The sequence below is a fragment of the Eucyclogobius newberryi genome, unplaced genomic scaffold, assembly GCF_026437365.1.
Source record: "Eucyclogobius newberryi isolate DKJ021-1_F unplaced genomic scaffold, fEucNew1.0.hap1 SCAF_12, whole genome shotgun sequence".
Lineage (NCBI taxonomy): Eukaryota > Metazoa > Chordata > Actinopteri > Gobiiformes > Gobiidae > Eucyclogobius > Eucyclogobius newberryi.
In genome coordinates this window covers 21,699,414-21,724,807 of record NW_027315746.1, presented here as the reverse complement: position 1 = coordinate 21,724,807, position 25,394 = coordinate 21,699,414, and the positions used below count along the sequence as shown (strand labels likewise).

The 25,394-nt window shown below is 39.4% G+C and overlaps 1 protein-coding gene across 2 annotated transcripts in view; it reads left to right on the top strand.

Annotated features, from left to right (window-relative positions):
- gpc5c (glypican 5c) overlaps positions 1 to 21,430 on the top strand; it is a 68,482-nt gene extending 47,052 nt beyond the window's left edge. For both annotated transcript variants that reach the window (XM_072441431.1, XM_072441432.1), the window contains 2 exons: positions 7,637 to 7,775; positions 18,971 to 21,430. In XM_072441431.1, the coding sequence (XP_072297532.1) occupies positions 7,637 to 7,775; positions 18,971 to 19,164 (333 nt within the window). In that variant the 3' untranslated portion in view covers positions 19,165 to 21,430. The remainder of the gene's footprint in view (positions 1 to 7,636; positions 7,776 to 18,970) is intronic.
- The last annotated feature ends 3,964 nt before the right edge of the window (positions 21,431 to 25,394 follow it).

Here is a 25,394-nt window from a genome sequence, read left to right as displayed (position 1 = left end):
ACTAATAAAAGAGTCTTAGAGTGAGCTCTTGTGGCACACGGCAATAAGTGAAAAACGGTTGGATGTGGAAAGGTTGAAAATCCAAATTTAAACTTCAGCTGTCATTTTTCTTTCTGTAATAATCTACAAAGACTATTTTAGCATTTGGATTATGCATGAAGGTTTTGGACAAATTCCATACGAGTGAGAAATAGGCACAATATTGAACTTTAGTGTTACGATTATTGGGAGACGAAATGATTATTCACGATTTTAGACACAAAAGGAAAGTGAAATCCCAATTTTTGTTTCATTCTAATACATTAATGTTCCAATAGTATGTGACTAGCTTTATGAAAACCTTTCTGAATGTAAAAGTAAAAATATTTCAGGGATACAGAAATACAGATTAAATTTAAATTACTTAAATTAGCTTTATAAGTAGTCACGATCTATGTCAAAATCTTTTATTTTTCAATTATTTCGCCGACTCACCGACCGGTCTGTCCTAATCCGCCATGTCGAATATTTTTATCACGCTGGTTAACCTGCCTTTCATCTCAAAGGACTGATAACGGATTGATAATCTTCATTTTCAGTCCTCCACATGCGTCATATTGCCTTTTACAAGTTGGTTTGCCCTTGTCGGCGCCACTGACATGTCCATAGTAATGTCACCCTGTCAGGGTGTGAAATTTGACTTACTCTGGGATTAAAACACGCCCAGCAGCGACATCACAACAAACATGGCGGCGCCCGTGTACCCCGCATGTTCCCCCACTCGCCTTCGCTACCAAAATAAAGGATAGCGGCGTACAAAAAGTCGATCGAAGTATCTTAAAATCGTGAGATTTAGTCTCCCGATCGGGTTGATAGAGACGTTTTCCGTCATTGACTGTTGAAGCCTGACCCCTGGTGGTCACTCCGAGTCAAAAAAGGACAAAATTTTGATCTTTTTTTTTGCCTTCAAAGTAAAAAAAATAAGAATTTGCCTACCGTCCGACCCACTTAAAAAATTTTGACTCGGGTCATTTATTTGGGGTAGCCTTATTATAATTTTTTTTTTAGTTCTTACGATGATGTGACCTGAATGATAACGATTATCAATTCACCAAATAATCTTGACATCCCCAGTATGTTATGGTGCACAAATATACACACTTTTGTGTAGATGGTGGAGTTTGAGTCTCAGCAAACAAAGCAAAATGAACTAGAAACTCTCATAACAGAGACCTTATGCTCAGTGTATATTATTCAGCTCTTGCTTGGATCATTTATACACATTTCAGCCTGTAACATTTGTGAATATTTTGGTCATCTCTAGTCTCTAACTTCCTCGGGTTTGCCAGCAAATTCTTGGACGTTTTTCTCAGACATGCTTCGGTTAGTGTGGTCTAAATTACACCCCCATTCCAAGTCCATATGAATATCGTCCATCGTTGGATCAAATGGTGCATGGGCCAAGCTGTGCTGTTTGTCACCATGTACTGGAAATATAAAAATTCTCCCGGAGAGAACTTTAATACCTTCGCCTTCAATGAGGCCGCAGTCATTTATTTTTTAGCAGGGCCTGTTGCACGAGTAATGGGCTCATGGCTTTAAAAAGTTAGTGGAGACCTGGGGATAAGAAAGCACTGGCAGCGTGTTTCAGGGAGGGGACAGATTCTTTCCACGTGAAGAAGATGATGGAGTTTGACTGTGCCTCCTCTTCTGCTGCTGCTGCTGCTGCTGCTGCTGCTGCTGCTGCTGCTGCTGCTGCTGCTGCTGCTGCTGCTGCTGCTGCTGCTGCTGCTGCTGCTGTGGCAACATCTCACCAACAACGTTCACCACGAGGGGTTTGGTGTGAGCCTGGTTACCAAACTTGACAAAAACATAAACTTCAGAGCACATTTACTTCTTTTTTCTTGTTAAAAGTGCAAAATGTCCATAAAGAAGCATTGGTACTAAACATTATAAAAAGGAGGGTTGTCAAAAATATCGAAAATCAGAACCAATGCCAAAACTAGTATTGCAATTAGATACTAACTTAAAGCATTTGTTAAAAAAAAAAAAAAAAACATAATTAGGACCAAATTGGACCTTTTCTGAACAGTTTTGAAGAAATTGAACTTTATCAGAGCTTTTAGTTTGTGTTTTTTACTATTGTTGTAATATCGGTATCGGTATCGGAATCGATTTTGAAATGTTTCTATTGTGACTACACTATAAAAAGTAAACCAAATACTGTCGAACAACCTGATAAACTGCTGGGTCACTACTGGTTTACATTTATACATTATAGAGTCCAAACACTTGTACTGGAAATATACAAGTGCATTGATCTATCATAATATAGTTCCCTCAGTGTACGGGGCAAAATGAAGATGGAAAAAGACTGTTCGAGCTGACTCAGAAGAGATGGAAATCTACGGGAAACGAGAGATGCGATGTGATCCGTCGCGCTAATAAACAAACGCACGTGTGTGTTGTATCGGTCTACACGGGGGAGTGCGCATGCGCACTTCCGCCTGCGTTCTCAAATCGCCGAAAAATCTTCCATTGCGCCTTTAAGCTAAGTAATTCAAGTTATTTAAATGAAATTATATTGTGATGTTTCTTCTGACGATAATCACTCAAATGTACTTAATTATCATGTTTATTTAGCATCATTTTCACTGGATCACCCGTCCGTTCCTCCAGACTTGGGCCCCTTGTGGCTGACCATTAGCTCTGGCACTCTGTATGCATGCTGCACTGTTGAGGTTATCTGTGTCAGGGATTACAGCTTCATGTGAACTCACACACTCACCACAGTATTAGAGCAGGACTGTGTGCTCCTCTGGCTAAAATGATTATGAAAACCTTTGGGATTAACATTTGTAGCGACCTGAAATGAAATTGGATGTGCTTTTACACAACTTAAATTGTTGCATATTCATTAATAATCTGTCAATGTTAAGTGGATGCAAAGGTATCAATTGTCTCACTGTGTGTTGCTGTTCCAACACGCTCTGAAAACACCTGATGTCACTCTTAACTGTCATGCATTTTTCACCAACATCTTCCCTTTGTTGTTATAGTAGTCACGCATGGAAGGAAGGAGGCAGGGTGTGGCCCTGTTTTTGTATTGACTCAGAGAAGATGACATGAGGGGTTTTTCAGTTGTATCTACCTGTATATTCTTACAGAGAAAAATAGCAACGGCCCACTGTTTCAAAAATAAAATAAAATAAATTATCTCATGACGCAAAGTACAATAAAACAACTCAAATATTGTTCCGTTGCCCTCTTGTGGTTGGAGGGAGTATTTTCAGGGGTATGCCTCCGATTGCCCTTTCAAAACCATATACTTCAGGTGAATAGGAAAAAATCTTAACATTATATAAATTTGTATTGTCTTCTGTAGTTTACTGCCACAAATGTAAGACAAATATGTATGTGTTTTTCATCATGTGGTGTTCATATAAAAATAAAGCATTGTATGTGTAAAAACAAATAAATTGCTCATATTTGGGACATATGAATCTGAATAATGGAAGGGTAATAAATCATAATTTTAAATACTTAATTAATAGTAATATACTGTACTTTACTATGATGATTAGTATCACTTCTTTGGTCTCTACTGATACTACCTTTTCTCAAGAAAGCTCGTTTTCAGCACAATCATTACTAAACAAGTTATTACCTGAGCTAATAGGTGAATGTAATAATTGTTTCTAATTCATTGACCACATAGATAATTGAGTGTGAGGTCATGGTTGACACTGTCAGTCAGTCGTGCCTGTAGCTGCTTGCAGTGCAGCCGCTTGTGAAGAGACTTTAGTATAAAGTCTGTTGAACACATTACGCACAACACTCGAGAGATACGCACCTATTTTCAACAGCACTAATAGGGTGTTATTTTATTTTACGACTACTTTCAACATATTTTAGTTTACAAATTGGTTGCCAATTGTCAAATTTGTGTTTCAGACTATGCTAAAATATAGATTTGTGTTCCCAAAAGAGCCAGGCGAAATAACTAGCTGTCAGTGGTTCTTTTATTGGCCTCATCTTTTACAATTGAAGCGGCCAGCAGCAGAAGACCACAGCACGGCTTTTCTCAGTGTAAGATTTCACTGTCAACAATGGCCATTTCTGTGTCCACTTTTACAGTTCCACAGCTTTATAATTCAAGCTTAGAAATGAGGAGGTTGTTACCCACTGCAGGCCAAACCAATTTCAATGTGACAAGCAAATACAAACAGGAATGTAGCCCCTAATGCCCACAACCTGCCCTGCCATCCTCTCACTGAAGAATGCTTTTGAAAGGAAAGAAAGGAGGGATGAGTTGGCAGTCTAAGAGGAGAAAATATTTCATGAATTGGGATCTCATTTAAAGTTGTTTGAAAATACCTGATTTGTTGTTGGATGCCAAAGTGATTTCAGGGAAAGTCTTACGTACAAAGGCAGGCAGTTTGTTTTGACTACCAAAAATAACCCTCTACCGTGCGTGAATTTCAAAGATTTTTCTGCCTTGTCTAATTAAGCAAACATGTAGGGGAAATAGAAAATAGGGTTATTTTAATATCCAGACAGAATGTGTCTGGAAATTGGCACACCTGCATTAGAGACATGTTTTAAATTCATTTGACTTAATCTTGAGCCCTCGACCAGAAAACCTCAAAATTGTCTGAAGAGAGAAGGTAGTTAATAGAAGTGGACTAACTGCTCTGGGCATGGGCCAGTGAACAATACTGCCTGTGGCTGTGGTTTCCACAGCGACAGAGCTTAAATTGATTCCTTCTCTAATTAACATGCTTTATGTCAGCTGGGCACAGCACATTGTGCTAAACGTCAGCTGAACACCACAGCGATTAGCCTAATGCCACACTGGTATCTGCTCGTTGTTGGTACACAACGCCTTGGCACCGTTTTAGCTGCTCCAGTGTCCACAACATTTATCTGCTGCTTTTCACTGGCCTTTCTACACATGCAAATGTATTATAGACATATTGTATTATGTAATGGCTTAGATTTTTCTCTAGAATAAATTGGAAAGAAATCATTTTAAAAAATAAGTCTCAGACAGAAGTCAGATGAGAACTGTTTTATAAACCAGGACATTCTGACACAAATTTTACATTTTGAAGTCAATTGAATACATTATTACATGCTCACACGTACACACAGATATATGCATCATAATCAAACATTTTGGCTCTTTGACCTGACCTCTAAGATTTACAGTATCTTTACATACATTTGTAATGCCCAATGCAGCTGGTTCAAAATAGAAATATATGCTGTCCATTGGAATGCATACTTTGAAACATACGTACAAGCATGAGCAGCCTATTTACAGGACACTGTTTAACTCTCTCTCTCTCTCTCTCTCTCTCTCTCTCTCTCTCTCTCTCTCTCTCTCTCTCTCTCTCTCTCTCTCTCTCTCTCTCTCTCTCTCACTACCTTTCTCTCTACCTGCCTATGTAATATTGATACTTTGACCGTGTCCTCGTACTCCAAAGCAACATTTGTTGTTGTGTCAGGAGAGCTCCTTGTCAGTCATGATGTGGTAGTACAAAGACTACCTTGATGATGGTCTGCAGCAGGAGGGGCCAGCGGGTGGTCCAATTACTGGGCCTCATACTGACAGGGCGGAACATCAGAAGGACCAAGGTCTGAGGCTCTTCACACCCTCCTCTGCTCGCCTGAAAAGCCTCTGCATGCACTGCTTTTAGACTTTACTGTTTGCATGCTGATAGAAGGAACAATAATAATCTGGCATGGACTGTGAGTGAAGATTAACACAAAGTAATTTATGGAACGAGAGCGCGGAATCATAAGAATCTTAATCTTAAATTATGGCAAGTATTAAAAAGTATATAATTTATGGAATAAAGATAGTTCAATATATATAACCTTGAGAGTATATACAGCCTCAGAGTCTGAGTTGGTTCATATGGCACGAACATGTCCAAGATGTACTGGAGAGACTTGTACAAGTCTATTCTCTGAACCTGAAGCCAGTGCAGAGACCTGAGCACAGGACTAATGTGATCATACTTCCTGGTTCTAGTCAGGATCCGAGCAGCAGCGTTCTGGATGTACTGCAGCTGTTTTACAGCTCCTTTGGAGAGGCCAGTGAGCAGTTACTGTAGTCTAATCTACTGGAGACAAACGCATGGATTCTCGCAAACGCAAGTCTCTCCAAATCTGGTTTGGACACTATACTTTGGATTTTGGCAATGTGTTTAAAAGTTGCTGATATTATTGATTTGACGTGGCTGTTAAAGTTTAAGTCTGATTCCATTATTACCCCCAGATTTCTACCTTTATTTATAAAGCGAGTGACTGGAGGTGACTGCTAACACTTTTTCTTTGTTTCTGTGGGCCAAAGAAGATGATTTATGTGTTGTCTGATTTCAGCTGGAGAAAGTTGAATAGAAGAGGTCCCAGGATAGACCCTTGGGGAACCCCTCATGTCAGGGGCACGTGGTCTGAGACACAATTACCAATTAATTGTCACAGTGCCAGTGATGCCCACCCAGGCCTCTAGTCTCTGTCAGAGGATCCTTTGATCAACAGTGTCAAAAGCAGCACTCAAAATTAAGACTGAGGCTTTGCCCGTGTCAGTGTTCAGGCTGATGTCATTTGTCACCTTGACAAGAGCAGTCTCAGTGCTGTGATGAGGTCTAAAACCTGACTGGAAAACATCAAATGAGTTGGTTATTAAGAGGAAGGACCAGGTGAAAGGCGAGGGGGATACACTTGCCTTTCACGTACAAAACACTAAATGTACATGTTTCTTATGTCTTTTTGAAGTAATTCCTGGTTTGTACAAGTCATAACACTTCTTAAGAACTGTTAAGACAGAATACAATAGTTTACTGAATTACTGTAGCTGACAATTATCTCAATAATCGATTAGTTACAATTAATTGATTAACTTGTTGCAGCCCTAAGACGCATACAGCAGGTACTACCGTACATGGATTTATACCTGTTTGATTTCTATCCATTTTATGTTGTTGTTACAGTTTATACGTTTTTATCAATATCTAACAACCAATATAATATATTGTTTAAAGTTTCGAACATTGTCTTTAATCAAAACTGTGATCTGTTCTAGTTATTCTTGCCCTATTACTGATCTCTCTTTGAATGAAAAACTGAATTTATTAAAGCACTTTTAAGCGCTGCCGACGTCTGTCTTAAACTTTCCCTCAGTACTGTACATTAAGCAGAGGCCATTAAACTAGTAGGTTTCAGGGACCAACAGGCTTGATCAGTGAAGTAATGCCTTTTAAGGAGACATCAAGGGAACAATGACTAGAGAAAATTGCTGTGGTTTAAGCTAATGCCCCTATCTCAGGATGGTTCTAATTAAATGTAATACATCACCCATGCACCATAATGTTGTTTATCACACACACACACACACACACACACACACACACACACACACACACCGGCTTTGTAATTGACTAGTTAGATGTTGCTTAAAAGCTAAAAACACTCTATTGGAAGTACATTGTGTTCATACTATGGCTCACCAAACTATATCTAGCACTTTTCACATCGATATCCAGCCCGGCCTGTATTTCCCTGGAGTCTTGAATAAGTAGGTGCGAGAGGTCGGTACAGTGTCTCACACAAAGTGCTAACATCCACTCTTCCTCATGTTTTTCTGTAGGAAACCCATGAGAGGTTCCCGAATCTGGGTCAGCTGGAAGTCTGGGACGAGCTGGCCAGTGGAGAGGTGGAGGAGGGCAGCACAGACTGTGACGACGAGGACGGGTGTCAAGCGTCAGGAGACGGGCCAGAGCGGGCATGTGAGTTACAAATGACTTTACACTTTATACCATATAGTTTCAATATTCAATACATTTTTTATACTTATTTGTTAACCACAATTTTAAATGTTTTGGAAACTAGCAATAGAATTATGAGTTTTAGAGAGTGACTAGTTGGTTACAAAGAAAACCTTCAAGTTGTACATTTATGCACCTTGACAATGTCCTGTCTTGAAATCTTGTATGATCTCGTAAGCTAAGCGGGCCTGGTTAGTGTTTGCCACGCATAGACTGTGATATTTCAGGTCTATGATGCCACAGTGGTTACGGCTGTCGTTGTGTCCTTAGGCAAGACACTTCACCCTCATTGCCTTGTATGAAAGTGGTGAGGGAGCGAGTGAGCGAGTGCTGGTGGTCAGAAGAGCCAATGGTGCAGATCGACAGCCTCACTTCTATTAGTCTGAATAATGCAATTTAAAATGCTTTGGGTGTCTTAATCAACAGTTAATAGGTCGTTGTTGTTCATTATAATGTTATTTAGAGGCAATTTGAAACTTTCTTTTTCTACACAGAGATCCAGTGCTCTAAAAGAAAGATTTACACCTGTAATACAAGTTTTACAAGTACATTTTCAGGAATTAAACATTTAAATCTTTCAGTGATGCAAACTTTTAATTACATCATTCAACATTCATTCTATTGAATTTTTTCCCCCACCTTTTTTGAAGGTATGACTCATTATACTGGAACCACTCTGAATTATTACATTTAGAAATCCATTTCTATTGTGAGCTACGTTTCCTGTGTGCTAATTTACCCTTGTCAATATTTTGTCACTCTTCTGAGTCTACTCCACACAATAAATAGTACTAAGAGTTACACGTCACTCCTCCATTTCCCCTTTCAGCTTTGTGTATTTTGACACAGTTCACTCTTAGACACACTACTTAATAATCAGATGATTTAAAGCTATATGATGTGATGGACAGGCACTGCCATTAGTGATTGTAATCTCACCTCACATGTTTAACTTTAAAGCATTGATTCACTAGTTTACATGAACTAAGGGTAATAAATATACACCATACAAAAATAGCAGCAGGTGTCTGGTGTTTGAAAAGCTAGTTAGAAAGTAGGCCATAATGAAATATGCTTCGATAAATATATGCTGGCACAGACATTGCATTGCAGAGGTCTATAGTGGTCAACACAACTGAGATACAGTCGCTTTTATGGTGTCTTAGAATTCATCATTTTACCATTCTTTACGTGAAAAAACCTTGTCCATTGTACTAATAAAATCCATGTTAGAACCACTATTGTTGACCCAGAACGTTTCCAACAACAGTCTTTTGCATTACTATGTTTACTCAAATTGGGGCATATCTCAGCAGTGTGTTTTCCCTTTGTTCATGTATTTTTCCCTGTTTGATGTGTTACATGCTGCTGGCATCTCGAAGCGACGTTACCCACTTTTCCCTTTGCCGTCCCACAAAAATCTGTGACCTGCTGTTTCCAGAACCCACAAGAAAAGAGTCAGGCAAAAGCACACAAGCGATTATCTCCAGCTCATTCAACTTTGCATCTGGAAACCTCAATATGTATTAGTTAGTTTGTTTGTGTGTGTGTTTTCTGAGGGATACAGTTTGTTTCATGGTTCTATTTTCTATTTTCTAATTCAGTAATGAGTGTTAGTAAAGTAAAAACAATGATAATATTTAATCCAAACAATCTATACATCGTAGGGGTGTGCAAAAATATTGAAATATCAATATATCATGATGCTAAATTTGGTGATACAGTATCGATATCGTGGGCTGCTGTATCGATATATCGTCATGAGTCCTTTTTGGTATGATTTCACAAATTATTTTATGAGAAAGGAAACCATTTGACATTATTGACTTTGATGATTAGAATGGGAGTTTGTGCAGGTTGTGGTTTAACAAAGAAAAATGTTGGTAAAATGTATTAGGTTCTTTAAAAAATAGTGATATATTGAAGAATATCATGAGCAATATATTGTAAGGAGCCCTGTGATTCCCAGCCCTGATACATAGAGTCGTATTTTCTTTTCTTTTTTGTTAGATTTTGTGGCTCATAGGCTTTATTGAGAGGATAGTACAGAGTGAAATGGGGACAAGAGAGAAGGGAGGACATGCAGTAAACTGTCGGAGTTAGGAATCGAACTCACAACACTGCAACAACAACTTATTTCAGAATTAAATTGTTTTTTCCTGACGTATGGTGTTTTGTTGTCGAAGATCTTAACGTGTGTGTGTGTGTGTGTGTGTGTGTGTGTGTGTGTGAGCGATGGCAGTGCTCCCGAGGTTCAAGTTAAAAGGGGGCATGACCGCCTGCTGCTCGGAGAGAGAGACTTCATTAGCAGTCTAATGAACGGCGCTAATCTGCACAAAACACATTCACTGTCTCCATCATTACTCACTTCTGATACACTTATTCCGAGGACTTGGGGCCTTCTATTAACTACCACAACTCAATAGTCAAAAGGTCAACAGACCAAGGGCAAAAACTAGTGGAGGATTCATTTTAGGTCCCATTTGTTGCTTGAGTTTTTCCTCATTATTGAGCAGGACAAAGCACGTTTCTTTACAGAGCACAATTCATACACAGGGCAATTCAAAGTGCTTCACACAACAGGAAATACATTACAATCACAAAATAGGCAGAAAAGAGAAGAGTGACAATAAAATCCTTTCAATCATATGCACAGCTAAACAAATGTGTTTTTCTTCAGGAAGACTGTTCCAGATTTGAGTTGCATAAAGCTGAAATGCCGATTAGCAGAGTGGTGTTTTGATTAATTCATGCATGTTTGCACTTTAGGTTTGAGTACTAAGAACATTTTCATTTGCACTCATCACCCTATCCTCACCCATAACTCATGACTCCAGGTCATATATTTAGGGCCAGATGCTAAATTGAAAGTACTACTAAAAAAGAGCACACTCTTGTTGCTCTTGCACCTTCAACATTAAACATTAGAAGTTGTGCAATATTAGTGGTGCAAATCTGACATGAATGCATGTGCCTGGTCTTTGCTCTTTTAATTACGATCACTAAGGACTGTCAAAGCAACACATTATTATTTATCTCTGTAATTGAGCCAAATGTAAGCATTTGAAATCCTTTTAACGCCACAATAATACACAAACCACATGATCTAAAGTCCACACCTGCATTTCAAACGTGCTAAAAGTTTGTGCAGTCGTAGCCATCGTAGTCATTTTAAGACAGAGGATTTACCTTTTCTCTGTCTAAAATGTTGCCCTGTAAACATGCAATATACATTTTGCATATGTCCAATCACCTAGGGTCAATATCACAATATTAAAATGTAAAACTCAACTGTACATCAAAATCGACTACTTGATACTATATTAGCAACATTTTAGAATTGTATAAACTCTCCCTGCCTCAGAAGAAAAGGGTCCCACACTCTAATATTTGGGAGGACTGCCTTTAGCTTTGAAAACAGCACACATTTGTTGTGGTATGGCTTCATTAAACTTCTGCAATATTAACAGATTTATTTCCTTCCAGTGTTGCTTTATTTTTCACCAGTTGATCTTGTATTGATGATGGAGAGAGTGACCACTGCACAAAGCCTTCTCCAGCTGCTTTCAGATCTGTAGTAGATACGTTTCTGCTTCTCCTTAGATCTTTTCTAATTGTTTTAGCAAATATCCAGTAGTTTTTTTGTTTGTTTGACTAGCCGTGTAGTTATTAAGTACTACAAAAAAGCAGAACATGTCTTCTTTAAGATTGCAACAGTAGTGCTGCTCGGTGGTTGAGTTGTTAAGGCGACAGCACATATGCCAGGCTCCATGTGCCACTGGGCGCAGTGTTGTGAGTTCGACTCGTTGTTCCAACAATTTTCTGCATGTCCTCCCTTCTCTCTCATCCCCATTTCACACTCAGCCGGTCTTGTCTCAAATATCCTTGCTTTAAAGTTGCCTTAAGGTAAGTTTAATGTAGTCTTTTTCATCAGGTCTGGGATCTAGGTTTATTTCTGAATAACAGCCACACTTCCATCATGACGTCTACCCCAAGGCAGCTGTGGCTACAAAAAGTCACTTTTATAGATACAAAGCAATAATGTATAATACTGTAACCTGACTTTAAGCATCGGCAAAATAAATTTTCATTTTATATTTAAGTCTATTGCATAATTATTATCTCTATCAATTTTTTGTAGTGGCTTCAGTTCTTGTTTGATCGATTTGAAATATGTCCTTGAAGAAACAAACACCATCTGTATCTCCATCGTAAGTGCTGGAGAACTCCAAGTGAAGCCACCCTCAGTATCACACAGTCTCTGGTGTGCCACAGCTAGACCTGTTTGCTGGAGGCACTACAAAGGCTCTGGGCGGCTGTAGCACGCGCTCGGAGGACATAATTATACACGCGTGACGTCACTCTTTGTTCTGTGTCATTGTGTAACCTCAGCTGTTGTTGAATGTGTGTGACATATTCAGAGCGTTATCATTTTCAGTTGTATCTTAATGCACAACACACACACACAAATAAATCCACACTCTCTCTACTCCCTGACTGGGTATGTTCTCAAAATCATCTGGTGATGGATTGCTTGAGTTTGCTCCGCTAACATAAATGTATACATTATTCACATTGTGTATGGCTGAAAGAGTATGTTTTTTTAATCTTCATGAATGGGCAGTGGATCCTCCATAGTCCTATTATACAAGGCATGTATGTGAAATAATACATACTGCATTAAAATGTCTTACCTTCAATATAAAACAACAGCTAACCCCATAAGTCTGATTCATTGCTCATACTGAGAAAGTATATAGTTCTACTTATAGCAAATGTGATACCATTTGATACATATTGCTTGTTTTGTGTCATGCTTTGATGAGTTCTTGACAATGCATGCATATTTTCATAGACTGCAAGGTTGGTGTCTACAATGAAGTGCCAAATCAGCAAGTTTGGAATTTAAAGTCGATTGGCACCAGAGCAGAGTGCGCACTCCTCCATCCATCAATGCCCTCTGTTATTACTCTCCCTTCTTCCTTCTGTCTTGCACCCACAAGCTTATCTGGACTTCCGCAGCTGTATAAATCACTCTGCGACTCCGAGATGAATTTGTTTAACGGTGCAACCTCCCATACACTAACAGAGCCTAATTCTAACCATAATGGACAAGTGTCTGTGTTCGCAGAGTCCTCACCTGCATGTCAAAGAGGGAAACTTCCTTAAGCCACTCAGGGCTTAAAGGTGTGCTGCAGCTGTTGGTTCTGACAGGAGAATGCACATTCCTTGTGTGAGAGTTGCTTGGGCAGGATATGGCTAACCTACACCAGTGTTAGCTGGATTATGTTGGATTGATTCTGACTCCACTGTACTGCTCTGTTGCCTTGCTGCATACACGCACCTGCCTTTCATGTGCAGTGGAGGGTAGAAATGGTGGAAAAACAAAAAGAGAGTTTTCTAAAGGATGTTGCACACAGAACCTAGATGAACATGAGCCTGGGGACAGAACTGCCACTATTGTGGCCCGGCTCTGGACAGTGGCGTGCGCTGCTGCCGGATGGCCAGCAGATGTAGGGCTGTGTCCCAGTGCGGATATTACCAGAGGGACTGCCATTTCCCTCAGCCTTTCATCTGCAACTCAAGAGGCTGAGCGAGCTCTGCAGGGCAAACTCGGTGCACAAAGAGAAACAAATGGATCAGAGATGGATTTGGTCAGCCAGAAAGATGATCTGTTTGTGTTTGGATTTGGAAGAAATCAACACAAAGTAATCAGATATGCACAATTTTGTCCCTGCCCAAAATTGTATACAACCAATCTATGTCCCCTCAGTTCTACATGTAACTTTGATTTTTAGATCAGTACCTGTCTATATGCACAATGACAAGACAGAATTAATTATTTCATGATTTTATTTTATACAAGCTTGGTTGAAAGCAAGGTTCCATGATGTGAAATGTTATTATAGAGAGAAGAGGAATAGTAAGATTATCTTTTTAGGTTTGCTAATAGAGAAATGGCCCGCAGCATTTTGAGTTTGACAATTTGCTGCATGTCATTCCCCTGTCCAAAAAATAAATAAGGACACATTCTTTAGAATGCTTTTGTTATCCCACACTGCTACGCATGTGTGCCTTTTTTTGATGAGAGCTTTATATTCAGATAGTTGGTCTCGAGTACTTCAAAGCCATGGAGTATTGTATTGTGGACAGTCTCATATCAAAAAGAAAAGAAGTACAGTTTCCTTTCAGTAAATATTTCTATAAACACTGTGTCCAGACTCATAAAGCACTTTTTATTGAAAGCTGCAGACTTGAGTTTTATTGTGTGTGTAACACCCTTGTATGTCACTTCCACTGCTGCCTTCTATTAAGCGTCGACCCAAAGCTTCAGTCCAGCCCAATTTAGCCGTTCTGGAGAATCCTATTGCTGTTTTACGCAGACTGTGCAGCGGCTGTGCGTCGGCCCAGTTTATTACAGCGCCTTGATTAAAGCCTTTAGCCTGGATTCTCTGTTGGGGGGCCCATGTAAAGGCGGCCCGCGGAGGGTGGGGCACATTGCTGCAGTGACCCCTTTGACTCTGTGGACTCGCCCCGAGCACAGTCCTAGTTACTAACACAGAACCTGGCATTCCTGCTGTAACACAGTACTAAGCAAATAAAGCAGACATTCCACTGATATTGAAAAATACACTGGACGGATAAAGCAGGGATGAGTCTGATTCTTACTGTCTTAGCTCGGAGAGGTATGTACTGGGAAATATTCACCGGGGCTTGAGGGAAGCAGAAGAAAATATACTGTGAGTCAGGTAGTGGTAAGCTTTTTGACAGAGTAGGAATTCGATTTACTATTATGTGCATTTACATTAAGTTTGAAGTAGTACGCTTTCATTTTTGTAAATGGGGAGCCAATTAGAGAGGTGAGGTTATGGGGACCAGAGTAGGACATAAAGGATTTTAAGTGTTTTGGGTCAAAGGTCCATGGCTACAGAGAGAGGGGAAAGAGAGGGTTAGAACGGGTGAAGTTAAAAATATATGAAGAAATGAAAGAAGTTCACTGGCGCCAATCTGTAAGCAACTTTATACACAGCGTCAGATCTTCATGGAAGTCTTTGAGCTGTCTTGTCTTGCCACATCAAAGTCAACTATTTTGTCCTCTATATTTAACCCATTATTTCATTGTTATTGGACATTTGAAAATTCAATGCATTTGAACCTGTCATGGCCAGTGGGGTAAAGCCAGAGATTTGATGTTTGACCAAGAGAAGAAGACCTCACATTTAAGTCTGTACCTGCTTTGCTTTATTATTATTATCCCCTTTGTCATTGAGGTGCTAATTTTGTTTTCTTAATGGTTTGACATTTTGTGGATCTTCTGATGATGTAACAGAAGAGCTATTGCAATGTAAGAATGTCCTTCTGTTGGTTTGTGTCTTGTTGACTATAAGCACATGACTATATCCTTTGTTCATGCATAATAACTTATAGTAAACAAGCGTATTTGTATAAAACCCTGCAGTGACTTCTGCAGATGAAGACCTGTATCTTGCTGCAGTTCAAGTGTATAACTGTTGCTAATTGTGCAGTCAAGAGTTTACATCAAAGTATATGACTCACCCTCACAAAATGAAATATTCATAACAGCAGCGCAACTGGACTTTCTTTTTCTAAACAGCACATTTTCTGAACGTACTTTGAAGTGTAAAAGGCAAGAATTCTTGCTTTTGTTACATTTAAAAGGGAGAACAACATGTTTTAAAAGTTGTGTAAACTGCATACGCGGCAGCATAATTATTCTTTCATGTCTTTGTGCACATTTCAAACAAGAACTGCTCTTTTGAAGACATGGCATAGAAGGAGTCACTGTCTTATCCTATTTTGTCTCCACAGTATTGTAGAGATGCAGTAAGAGAGAGAGAGAACAAATACAAGTCTATTTTGAGATTGTGCAGATTGGCAAGCAAGACATTTATCTGCAAAAATATACTTTGCCCTTCCAGACGTCTACTCTTCCTCTCTGGAGTGAAGGAGAAATTATTTTTTATGTTGCAATTTAATTATTGCGATTTCCCCATACCGGCCATTTAGCAGAAATGATTCACTTAAAAACTTGCCTACAGTTCATGATGATCTTTTCATGTAAATTTCTTCATTTTATCAACTTGTTGCTAAGCTCTGACATGACATATAGTCAATAAGTTGTCAAAACAGCCTTTATTATTTATAATTTGTGCTATTGGGTTGCTATTATAATTCAATGCACATTTCTATGTGCTGTTACTTAAGTTTACCCTTTAAATCGCAAAGGAACCAACCCTCACAAATCTCCTTTCCTCCATCTTGGGAATGGTCTCATTGACTGGTAGAGGTCAGTGTCCTCCCAGGGCCCCGTGCCTATTTGTCGTCTCTGTATTTGTGTGTAGAAAGGGGGTAAATCTTAATCTTGCCAAAAAGCTTAATAGTCATGTACAGCCAAGAAACGCGGTGCACAGATTCCTCTGCCATGATCCAGCCCGGGAGTTGCCACGCTGCTGCGGCCGTTGCTAGGCGAGTCTTAGGCCCAGGATGTGTATCTCTCTGTAGCTCTGTCTCTTTTGGCCTTTCAGTTTCCTGCCAGAGACCCTGTTAGCAGCCCCGGATTGTCTGTATAGGACTAAGGGACAGTTCCCAGAAAAGAGTGTGTGCACAAACTTGTTGTTTTACGTGAATACAAAAAAGCGAGATTAGTTTAAATGGAGCCCCCGCCTGACAAGGGACCACATAAAGGCTGAACTGAGGACAAAATGTGCACCGAGATGGATGGGCAGTAATGGAGTGTGTGAAAGCATCTTCCCCCCTTCACATAAACTTGTTTGTGAGGAAGTGGCTGAGAATTTGTGAAGCTAAGACTGCAGTCCTAAATAGTGGTCAGAGTTTTAGCATTCCGCTGCTATGCTAAACAGACTGCATGATCCATGGAGAGACACAGTCCATCAGTCTCTAATTGGTCTTCTGAGGTCCGATCGAAAGCCAGCTGACCGCTTTACGGATCGCAAAACAAAGCTCTTTCTGTTCAATCTGTTCAAATCATTCTTTTAATGGCAGCTAATGATTAACAATATGAGTTCTCTGGATGCAAACTGTGCCATGTTGACCTAAATTAACTAGAAATGCTAAGTAGATTCCTTGGCAGTGCTGATCAAGTGTTTTTAAACGCATAAAGCATCAGCATTTCTTCTACATTTTTCTTCGAGTTAAAGGTGCACTATGTAACTTTTTTACTGGGTGGTGCACCAACAGAAAAGTTTACATATAATTCATCTTTAATAACAACTGCACTGGGTAAAAACCTGGCTATTCAAACTAAAATATTATGCAGCGTTAGAAGTAAGTAAGTAGATGTTTGTTGGCAAGTCATACGTTCAATAAGTGAAAGAATGGAGGAGCACAGCCAAAAGAGGAAACAAAACAATGCATTTATCCACCCGCAAGAATTTTCTAAAGAACTGATGACCAAGACAGTTGTTATTCCTCCCACTCACCTCCAGCCTGCTCTGATTTGGCCCCTGCTCCCTCCTCACCAATCCCTCTTTCCTCTTGGCTTTGGCCTCACTTTGTTCAGTACAGTACAGTAGATGCAGCTGTGGGGAAGGGCAACACACTCCCATGCAGCTTTTATTGGAAATTCAACTTAGTCTGTTTAAGAATATGTTTTTTTTTTTCTCTGAAGTATTTAGTATGAAACTATGACATATGTAGATAGATTTGACATTTTGTTCATCCTCAATATTGATCTAAAACCACCTGACTTCCTGTTCAGAACTGCAGACCTGATTAGTTTTCATAGTGGCATTTGGCTAATAAGCAGCAGATTTTCATTGAAGTATTTTTATAGTTGAAAAATAGCTTGGTGACGTTTAAAAACCCTACATGTTTGCTTTTTTGAAATAATAACTACGTAGTACAGAACCGTGGGTGGAGAGAGGAAGTAGGTGAAGACAACCTTTCTCTGAACACTCAAACATGGATGACTCTTGAGCTTAGGGTAATACCATTATTACATGTTTAAAAGTAAGTTAAAGTTAAATAGGGGCAGTGAAGATTCCATTCATGCTGATTAATGTCTAACAACATAAATTAGTATAAATATACATGTATACTTAACAATGATAAAAATGCATGATGTGGGCCTGACAAATATAAATATATACATTCAGAATTATTGCAGGAATACAATCCCTATTCACCTTTTTGGGTACCATTAGTTCAGCTTAAATTGGAACAGATGGGTATTTTGTGATAAGGAATCTTGATTGACCTCGTGACCTTCTTTATAATAGGATTTTATTCAAATCATGTTGCACCATGCATGCTTAATCCGTCCCAATGCATTGCAGACTTTACTGTCTTTTATAATTGCTATTCTGGTGGGTTTCATTAATTAGCTGGTGCTCATTTAGTGTAAAATATGACTGTAATCCTTGCTATTCAAATGCAGCCAATTTCCACCAGAATCATAAGCTTTGGAATTGGAATAAACAATACATTTGTTTTGTCGACAGAAATGATTTGTTATAATGAGCATTTATCTCACTCAGGAGGGTTGCCAAGCCCCTAAAACAATCAGTACTTTTAAAATGGGAAAGGCACAAATAGACAGGTTCAAAGGTTGTATCAGTGAAGGAAAGAGAACATTTGTTGTTGAATTCACTGGGCCATTCTTTGAATATTTGAACATTCTGGAGTTTATAAAGCTATTTACAAGTGGTGTAATGACATAAGATTGAATGTTCCAATCGTATAACAAGACAATGTCTTCCTGCTTCCAGTTCTAAGCCCAAATAAACTGGTTTGTGTCAAAAAGGAACAATCAAATATACAATGAAATATAAATACTCCACCAATGCAACAGTGTATTCAATTTTTACTGAATACAGATCACAATGTTTCTTTATTAGGTTAGGTTTATTTATATTCAACAGCAGCACAATTCAAAATTGTTATTTGCATACGTTTTGTGGTTTTTTTATGTTAATATAATGTCATCTGTCCACATTTGGCATAATTGCTTATTCCAAATTAAATTAAACCTGACCTTGAGAATAATGAGCTCTCACACCACATGCATGCCATTATATTATTCAATCAAGTGTTATGTTTTATTCAATTAAATGTGGTATTTTATTTGGTCTTTATGTTCACTGTCACTGACCTCTTTGTACGTCTGTCCCTCGTAGCTCATCCTGACGTCTCGAGCGAAGGGAAGTCTTTGGGGAACCAGCCGGGCGGTGTCAGCCTGTATGTCAAACCCACCAAGCCCACGTCGGTGATGGTGATCGGGGGCTCGGCGACGTCTCTCCGGCCCCATCCGCGGAGCTCTGCACTGCTCCTCGCTGCACTTTTCTCACTGTTGACCTTATGCCGACTGTGAACGCCACTGTCCAACGTTCCCCCCCTGCAAACTGTCCGACCACAAGGAAAGGAAATCACTTACATCTTTACCCATTTCAACTTAAAACACACAAAAAAAGTCAATAAGCTGACGGAGAACAATGTTGACAGAGACTTTAAATGTCATAATTTGCCTAAAACAAAGAATGAGTATAAGGACATGCATGCTCATCTGCATTGAAACCTGCTGCTTTCACTATTCCAGGTAATTGGAATTTGCTTTACTTACACACATATGCGCTTTGTTGTTCAAACCAGGCCTGCATTCTTAAAAGTTCACCCACATTGAAACAGTTTAATCCACCGGTTCGTTCTGCTGCCATTTTTTTTTCTCCCATGTGCTATCACCGCCACAGCACCGTTCTCCAGCAAGGCGGAAGGATTCGTCATTTTTCTTTTGGGGGGATCATGAGGATGCATGATGGATTGATAGAGGGAACCTGCCCGCCCAAAACCGGAACAGTGATAAACTCTAATGACTTTGTACCTTGGCAGGGATTAGAATGTAATGAGTTCACAGGTAGAGATTGTGTATAGTATGTAACTGTATATAGATAGAGAGATTTGATGTATGAAGCTCAGAATATTTGCCATTGTTTTGTATTTGTACATTAACTATGAGAGTACCTGCAAAGCCTTCAGACTGTTATCATGACAAAAATCAGGTATGCAAAAATAGTTACAAAAAAGGAAAGTGCCAAATATCTAAGTGGTTGTTCTGGGAGACGTTTTGTGCGGTCTGTTTGTGTTTTGCTTGTGGAATTGCACACTAATGCATGTATAATCCCGCTAAATTTACATTAAAGGTCACATTTTGACAAAGGCGTATTAAGGTCGCTTATAAATGAAGGAAGGAAATAGTGGAGCATAAGTTTAAACATGCAAATCTGCCATGAAAAAGTAATACTGGTACAACTTGCAAAATTATGAGATTTGAGAGGCAAATGTTAGTGAAAAACATGAAAATCTGCCAGAAGAAAAAATACACATTTGCCAGAAAATGTCAGATTTGGTAGAATGAAGTACTATGTTGATTGGAGGGAGTTGGTTGGTTGGTTTTCGATGGAGGAATAAGGACTGCCAACTTAAATCAAGCTTTGGGTGACTTTTGTCAGTTTGACGGTTGTGTGGAAGATCTACTCTTTGACCTAAACTGAGACTAAATCTAATCAAGTTGAAAGTATTGAGCTGTGTCTGCTGTTGTGTGGACATTCGACTGTGTATATGCACTGCACTGTATTGACACATTAAAAAGCAATAGCCCACACACACTTTCATGTCCTATAATAATGTGATGGCCCAATATGACAAACTGATGGGGATTGTTTCCTTCTCAAAAGCCTTAAACCTGTGCAGCACTGGGCTATGGGCTCCAGAATGAAACAAAAAACATGCAAATTTATGACATGCCAATTTGCATGTTTGAAATCTCATAAATATGCATCTCGCAAACTTGATTCTTGCTTCTTTTGAAGATTTGTGTGTTTAAAATAGAAAATATGCTATTTTATAATTTGTTTCCTTCATCTATATGTGGGCATAATACGCCTTTGTACTTTTTGGGCCTTTTTTAATTTTTTTTTTTTATAAATGAATTTCCCTTCTATGTCCATTCATGTGACAGTAAGCATATGCACTATAAGCAGACCTGTGCCAAGGCATTTGTCTGGACGCTAGACTTGAATTTAAGATGTTATATGTTCAGGGGTAAATGCTATTTCTTTTAACCTTAAAACCATTGTATTTCATAATGGTACAATATTAATGTTTCTTTATGACCCCACATGTTCTGAACACCATCAACTACCCGACTATTGACTGGTTTTGACTATTCAAAAAAAAGCATTACATTTCTTAGATGGCATATCATAGTATTTATTTTCTATATCACAGAATCATTGATGAACACTATTGGATTGAATGAGAGTGTTAGATGTGCAGTCACAGCTTTATACACAATAAGCAAACTAACTTCCAAGTGTTCCTACCTGAATAATCTGTCTTTTCTTTAACAATACTGAAAGAATGACCCTAAAACACTATGCAATGTCTTCAGCTTCGTCAATGGAACTGTGTCACATGCTTTGTTTTCTCATATTTTACTGGCGCTTAACCAACTTCCATCACCTGTGTATAAATGTACATATTTGAAGTCACGTGCCATTGTTTTGTGTCGTATTTTCCCCTTTTTTGTATTGGTATTATCCAGTGTCGCTGAGCTCTATTAAAGGTGCTCTGCTTTTTTTCCTGGTCTCAAATCGTCTCTTTGAAACGAGTCAGCCGAACTGAAATTAAACTGTGCTCTTCAATTTAGATTTCAGTTGATCTTCTTTCACTCTGCTGCACACAAAATAAGTCAGGACTCAGAGAAGATTATTCATTTAACAGTTTTATTTATGCAGTTATCCACTACATGAATTATAGCTAAAATGTACTATACTACCGGCATTTTCAGTGCAAGAATTATTTTTTTGAGGTAGTGGTAGAAAAAAAATGTGTGAACTGCTGTAATATACCTGTACTTATACAATACATCGTATCAGACACGTGTACTTTTTATACAGATCCCAAGGCAATGCAGAAGGTGCCGATCTGTGTTACTACATCACCAGCTTTGCAGAATATAAGCCAACTCTGGGTGACTGTCGCTGTAAGATATAGGTCCCTGCCTCAGAAGCAATTTAAACCTCTGAAAACTTTAACAGAATCATAATTCAGTAGACTTAAGCTGGGAAGTGAGGAAAGGAGATTAAGTGTGGTTTTGGCTTGAACTTTCTTTTTGTCAAATTGAACCCAGTAATTTAAATGTGGAGGAAGTCAGACAATGTGTGAAGGTATTTTTAAACCTCACCTTTGTATTCTGTTCCCTCAAAGTCAAATGAGAAGCCTCAGCTACTGCTAATGCAAGGAAAACGGGCACCTATTGAATAGCACCATATAGCACCAAATAAAACTGTTTCATAAAAATGACATCAAATAAAACCTTAGGCCTATTAACCATCTGTTAGAATATGACTAGGATTTGTATTACCGGTATTTTTTCCCCTTTACATTTTTTTTCAATTAAAAAAAAAAGAATAAACATAGAAAACAGAACATAACAGAATACAGTGCGACCAGAGAGACAAAAAAAAAACACAACAAAAACACAAGTAGACATCAAACAAACCTCAACAGAAAAAAAAATCACAGCATAATCAAACATATAGAAGTCCCATTTAGTCCAAAGTCTATCGAATTTGTACAATGTTATTTTTTTAAGAGGATAAGTAAACCAAACCCACTGAAGACTAAGTGAACATGTGTGCGTTCTAAATTTCCCACAATGCATTTATAAAGTATCAGTTCTAGTGAGAGAGGGCGCGATGGCCAAGGCTCGGTCCCCCAAGGTCTGGTGCTTAGTTTTAACAGTGGGAGTGAAGAGCTACTATGATATGTGATCCATATCTGTTAGAATAATGAACTAATCCGTTAAAGGGGAACTGTGTAACCTTTCTGGTTGCCACCTGCTTATCTCCATGGAGAGGCTATTGATTTGACTGGACTGTGTCACAGGATTAAACTCTCTTTCTTGCATTTATTCAGCTTGAGCAATACTAAGAACATTTTTACCGTTCCGAGTACCACCAGGTCTACAACAGGACTATCCCAGGACTGTATCAGGACCACATCTGTGCTACAGAAGTTCTAAACAAGGATTTCCCCGAAGTTTAAGAACCACAGAGTATTTTTGTTGCTTGAATAAACCCTTGGATATACAGTATATGTTTAAAGTCATATACTGTGGAACATTCAAAGCAAAGCAATACTCTCTTCATGAAGACCAGGCAGCAGATGGTGAACCCTCCACCAGAAAAGTTCAGTGCAAATGTGAAACTCTATTGTGGCTAACTGCCTGTAGGCGCAGGTCTATAAGGGGCAGACAGTGCAAAGCGTCAGACTTTGACCTTCTCTGTTTGCATCCAGGAACCCTCTCGCTAAACTTAGCCGTGTGAGTTGGCCCTGTACAGGAATAGAGGCGGTGGTGCTGGGAGAGCTGGTGCGGTGCTGGTCAGAGCAGGGAGACGGCCCAGCGGTGATGACAGCAGTGGTGACGGGGACACTCAGTCACTCACCTCCTGTGGTTTTACTGTGGGAAAACAACCCTATAACCCTGTAATACTATCATAAAGAGGCAGTGCTGGGATGTCGTTACAGTGGAAGAAACATCCTATCCATGTATTTTGAACATTTTATAATTCCATAACTCTTTCTGCTGGTTTTAAGTTCAAATAAACAGTTCAGAAGTTCAGAATCCGAATTACTTAAAGGAGATACAAGTACTTTTAATTGAACTGTAACATCCATCCATCCATTTTCTACCGCTTGTTCCCTTTCGGGGTCGCGGGTGACTGGAGCCTATCCCAGTGACTTCGGGCCTTAGGCGGGGTACACCCTGGACAGTGGCCAACTCGTCGCAGTGAACTGTAACATAAGATATATTATTTTTACGCAAAAAGCTTCATAATATTAACTGGTCCTCCTGTTCAAAAGTGCCTCTTCATAGTGACATTTCAACATAATAAGCAGCAGATTTTTTGAGCATTGGAGCTTCAAATATAGAACAATACAGAATTCCTAAAAATGCATGAAACAATCAAAATACAGCTTTGGGTCAACTTTGAGGACAGATGAGGAAACAATTTTGTAAAAGCTCATTAAAGTTGAGTTTGCAGGTGAGTATGCGACGTTCCTGGTGCAGGGTCTGCTTATCTCCATGGAATTTTCCACTGTGACATTGAACTTATTTATATTGCAATGATTCAACTACACATGTTTTTACTGCTCAAAATACATGCTAACCTACAATGAATGTGTGGGGAGGATGTGTTTCCTCCATCGTGGTTCACATATGAGAGACTATTCCTCAATAACTAGAAGATTAACAGTTCAATACCCCCTTGTCTCCAGGTGCATTTTCCCCACTTGCGCCTGTCTAGAGAGGTATATGTATCATAAAAGTAGAAATGTATTAGCTTTTCAGACTTTAGTTTTCATACTTTCCATTGAACAATACACCTGTTTAAAACTCCTCAACAATCCCAGATACCAAAGCCTCTTGGAAAACACAGATCAAATTGGTTCTCCTGCACCTCTGCTCACTTTTTCCTGCCGTGTGATCCCAAAAGCATGTGATGGCAGCAGCCCTGGCGACAGTGGCTGTTCCCAGTCTCACCACACCTTCCACTGTTTTCACCATCAGTCCGGGAGCTCGCCGTTAATAACAGTTTCCTGGCTAAGTGCGCTGTCCGCTCACTCTGCATTCTCTTTGTCTCACACACACACAGCCCATAAACACACCCTGTCCCTCTGCTGTTCCCTTCCAATTGCACGCCTTCCGTATTTGATCCTCCGAGCCTATTTCTTGCTCGTTGCTGTGAAACTGAGAGTGTCTGGTGCTGACGGAGAGGGGACCAGGCCAAAGATATCGTCTGTGCTTTAGCTGTAATTGGGCTGCATTGTCCCCGTCTGTCTCGCCGGTGATGTCAGCGTGGACTTTAAAGCAGCGCTGTACCAATCACAGGGTGTTGTTTGGGAAATGATTGTGGATGAACGCTTAATGGGAGAATTGCTCTTGAGCAACTTTGCCCCCATGTGATTGTCATTAACTGAAAGAGGACAACTCAGCCAGCTTTCCCAGACCCAGCTAAAGGACCCTGTATTTATGATGTCAGTGGTAATGAAGTGCCAAGAGAGAGAGATGGTTATGGAAGTAAGGGAGAAGAGGGAAAAGAAGACAAACTATTTTGTTTACTTGGAGAATCAAATCTTGATCTCAAGTTACACAGGTTATGAGCATAATACATGGGTTAAAAGAGAAGCGGTCTCAGTTTGTCAGTTTGTTCAATGCCCATAACTAATAATTAAATCATTTTTACATTTTTTAGATTTATAGACTAGCTTCAATCTGAGGACAGCTTAAAAAATTGGACAATAACAGCAGCAAACTGCAGTGTGGAGGGTTCTTAGCACTAAGCTTTTAAGCCAAATACAGTCAGCATAATGTATGAAATAAGCATGAAAGTTTAATCGTATTATACAGTAGAGTCTCACTATGGCAGAAGGAGCCATGTGGACACTGAGTGTAAGTGAGAGTCCAGGGGAGCTGAGGTCACAGCTGCTCAGCTGTCTGTCTGGGCTATTTTCAACAGTAGCACACATCAGCACTTC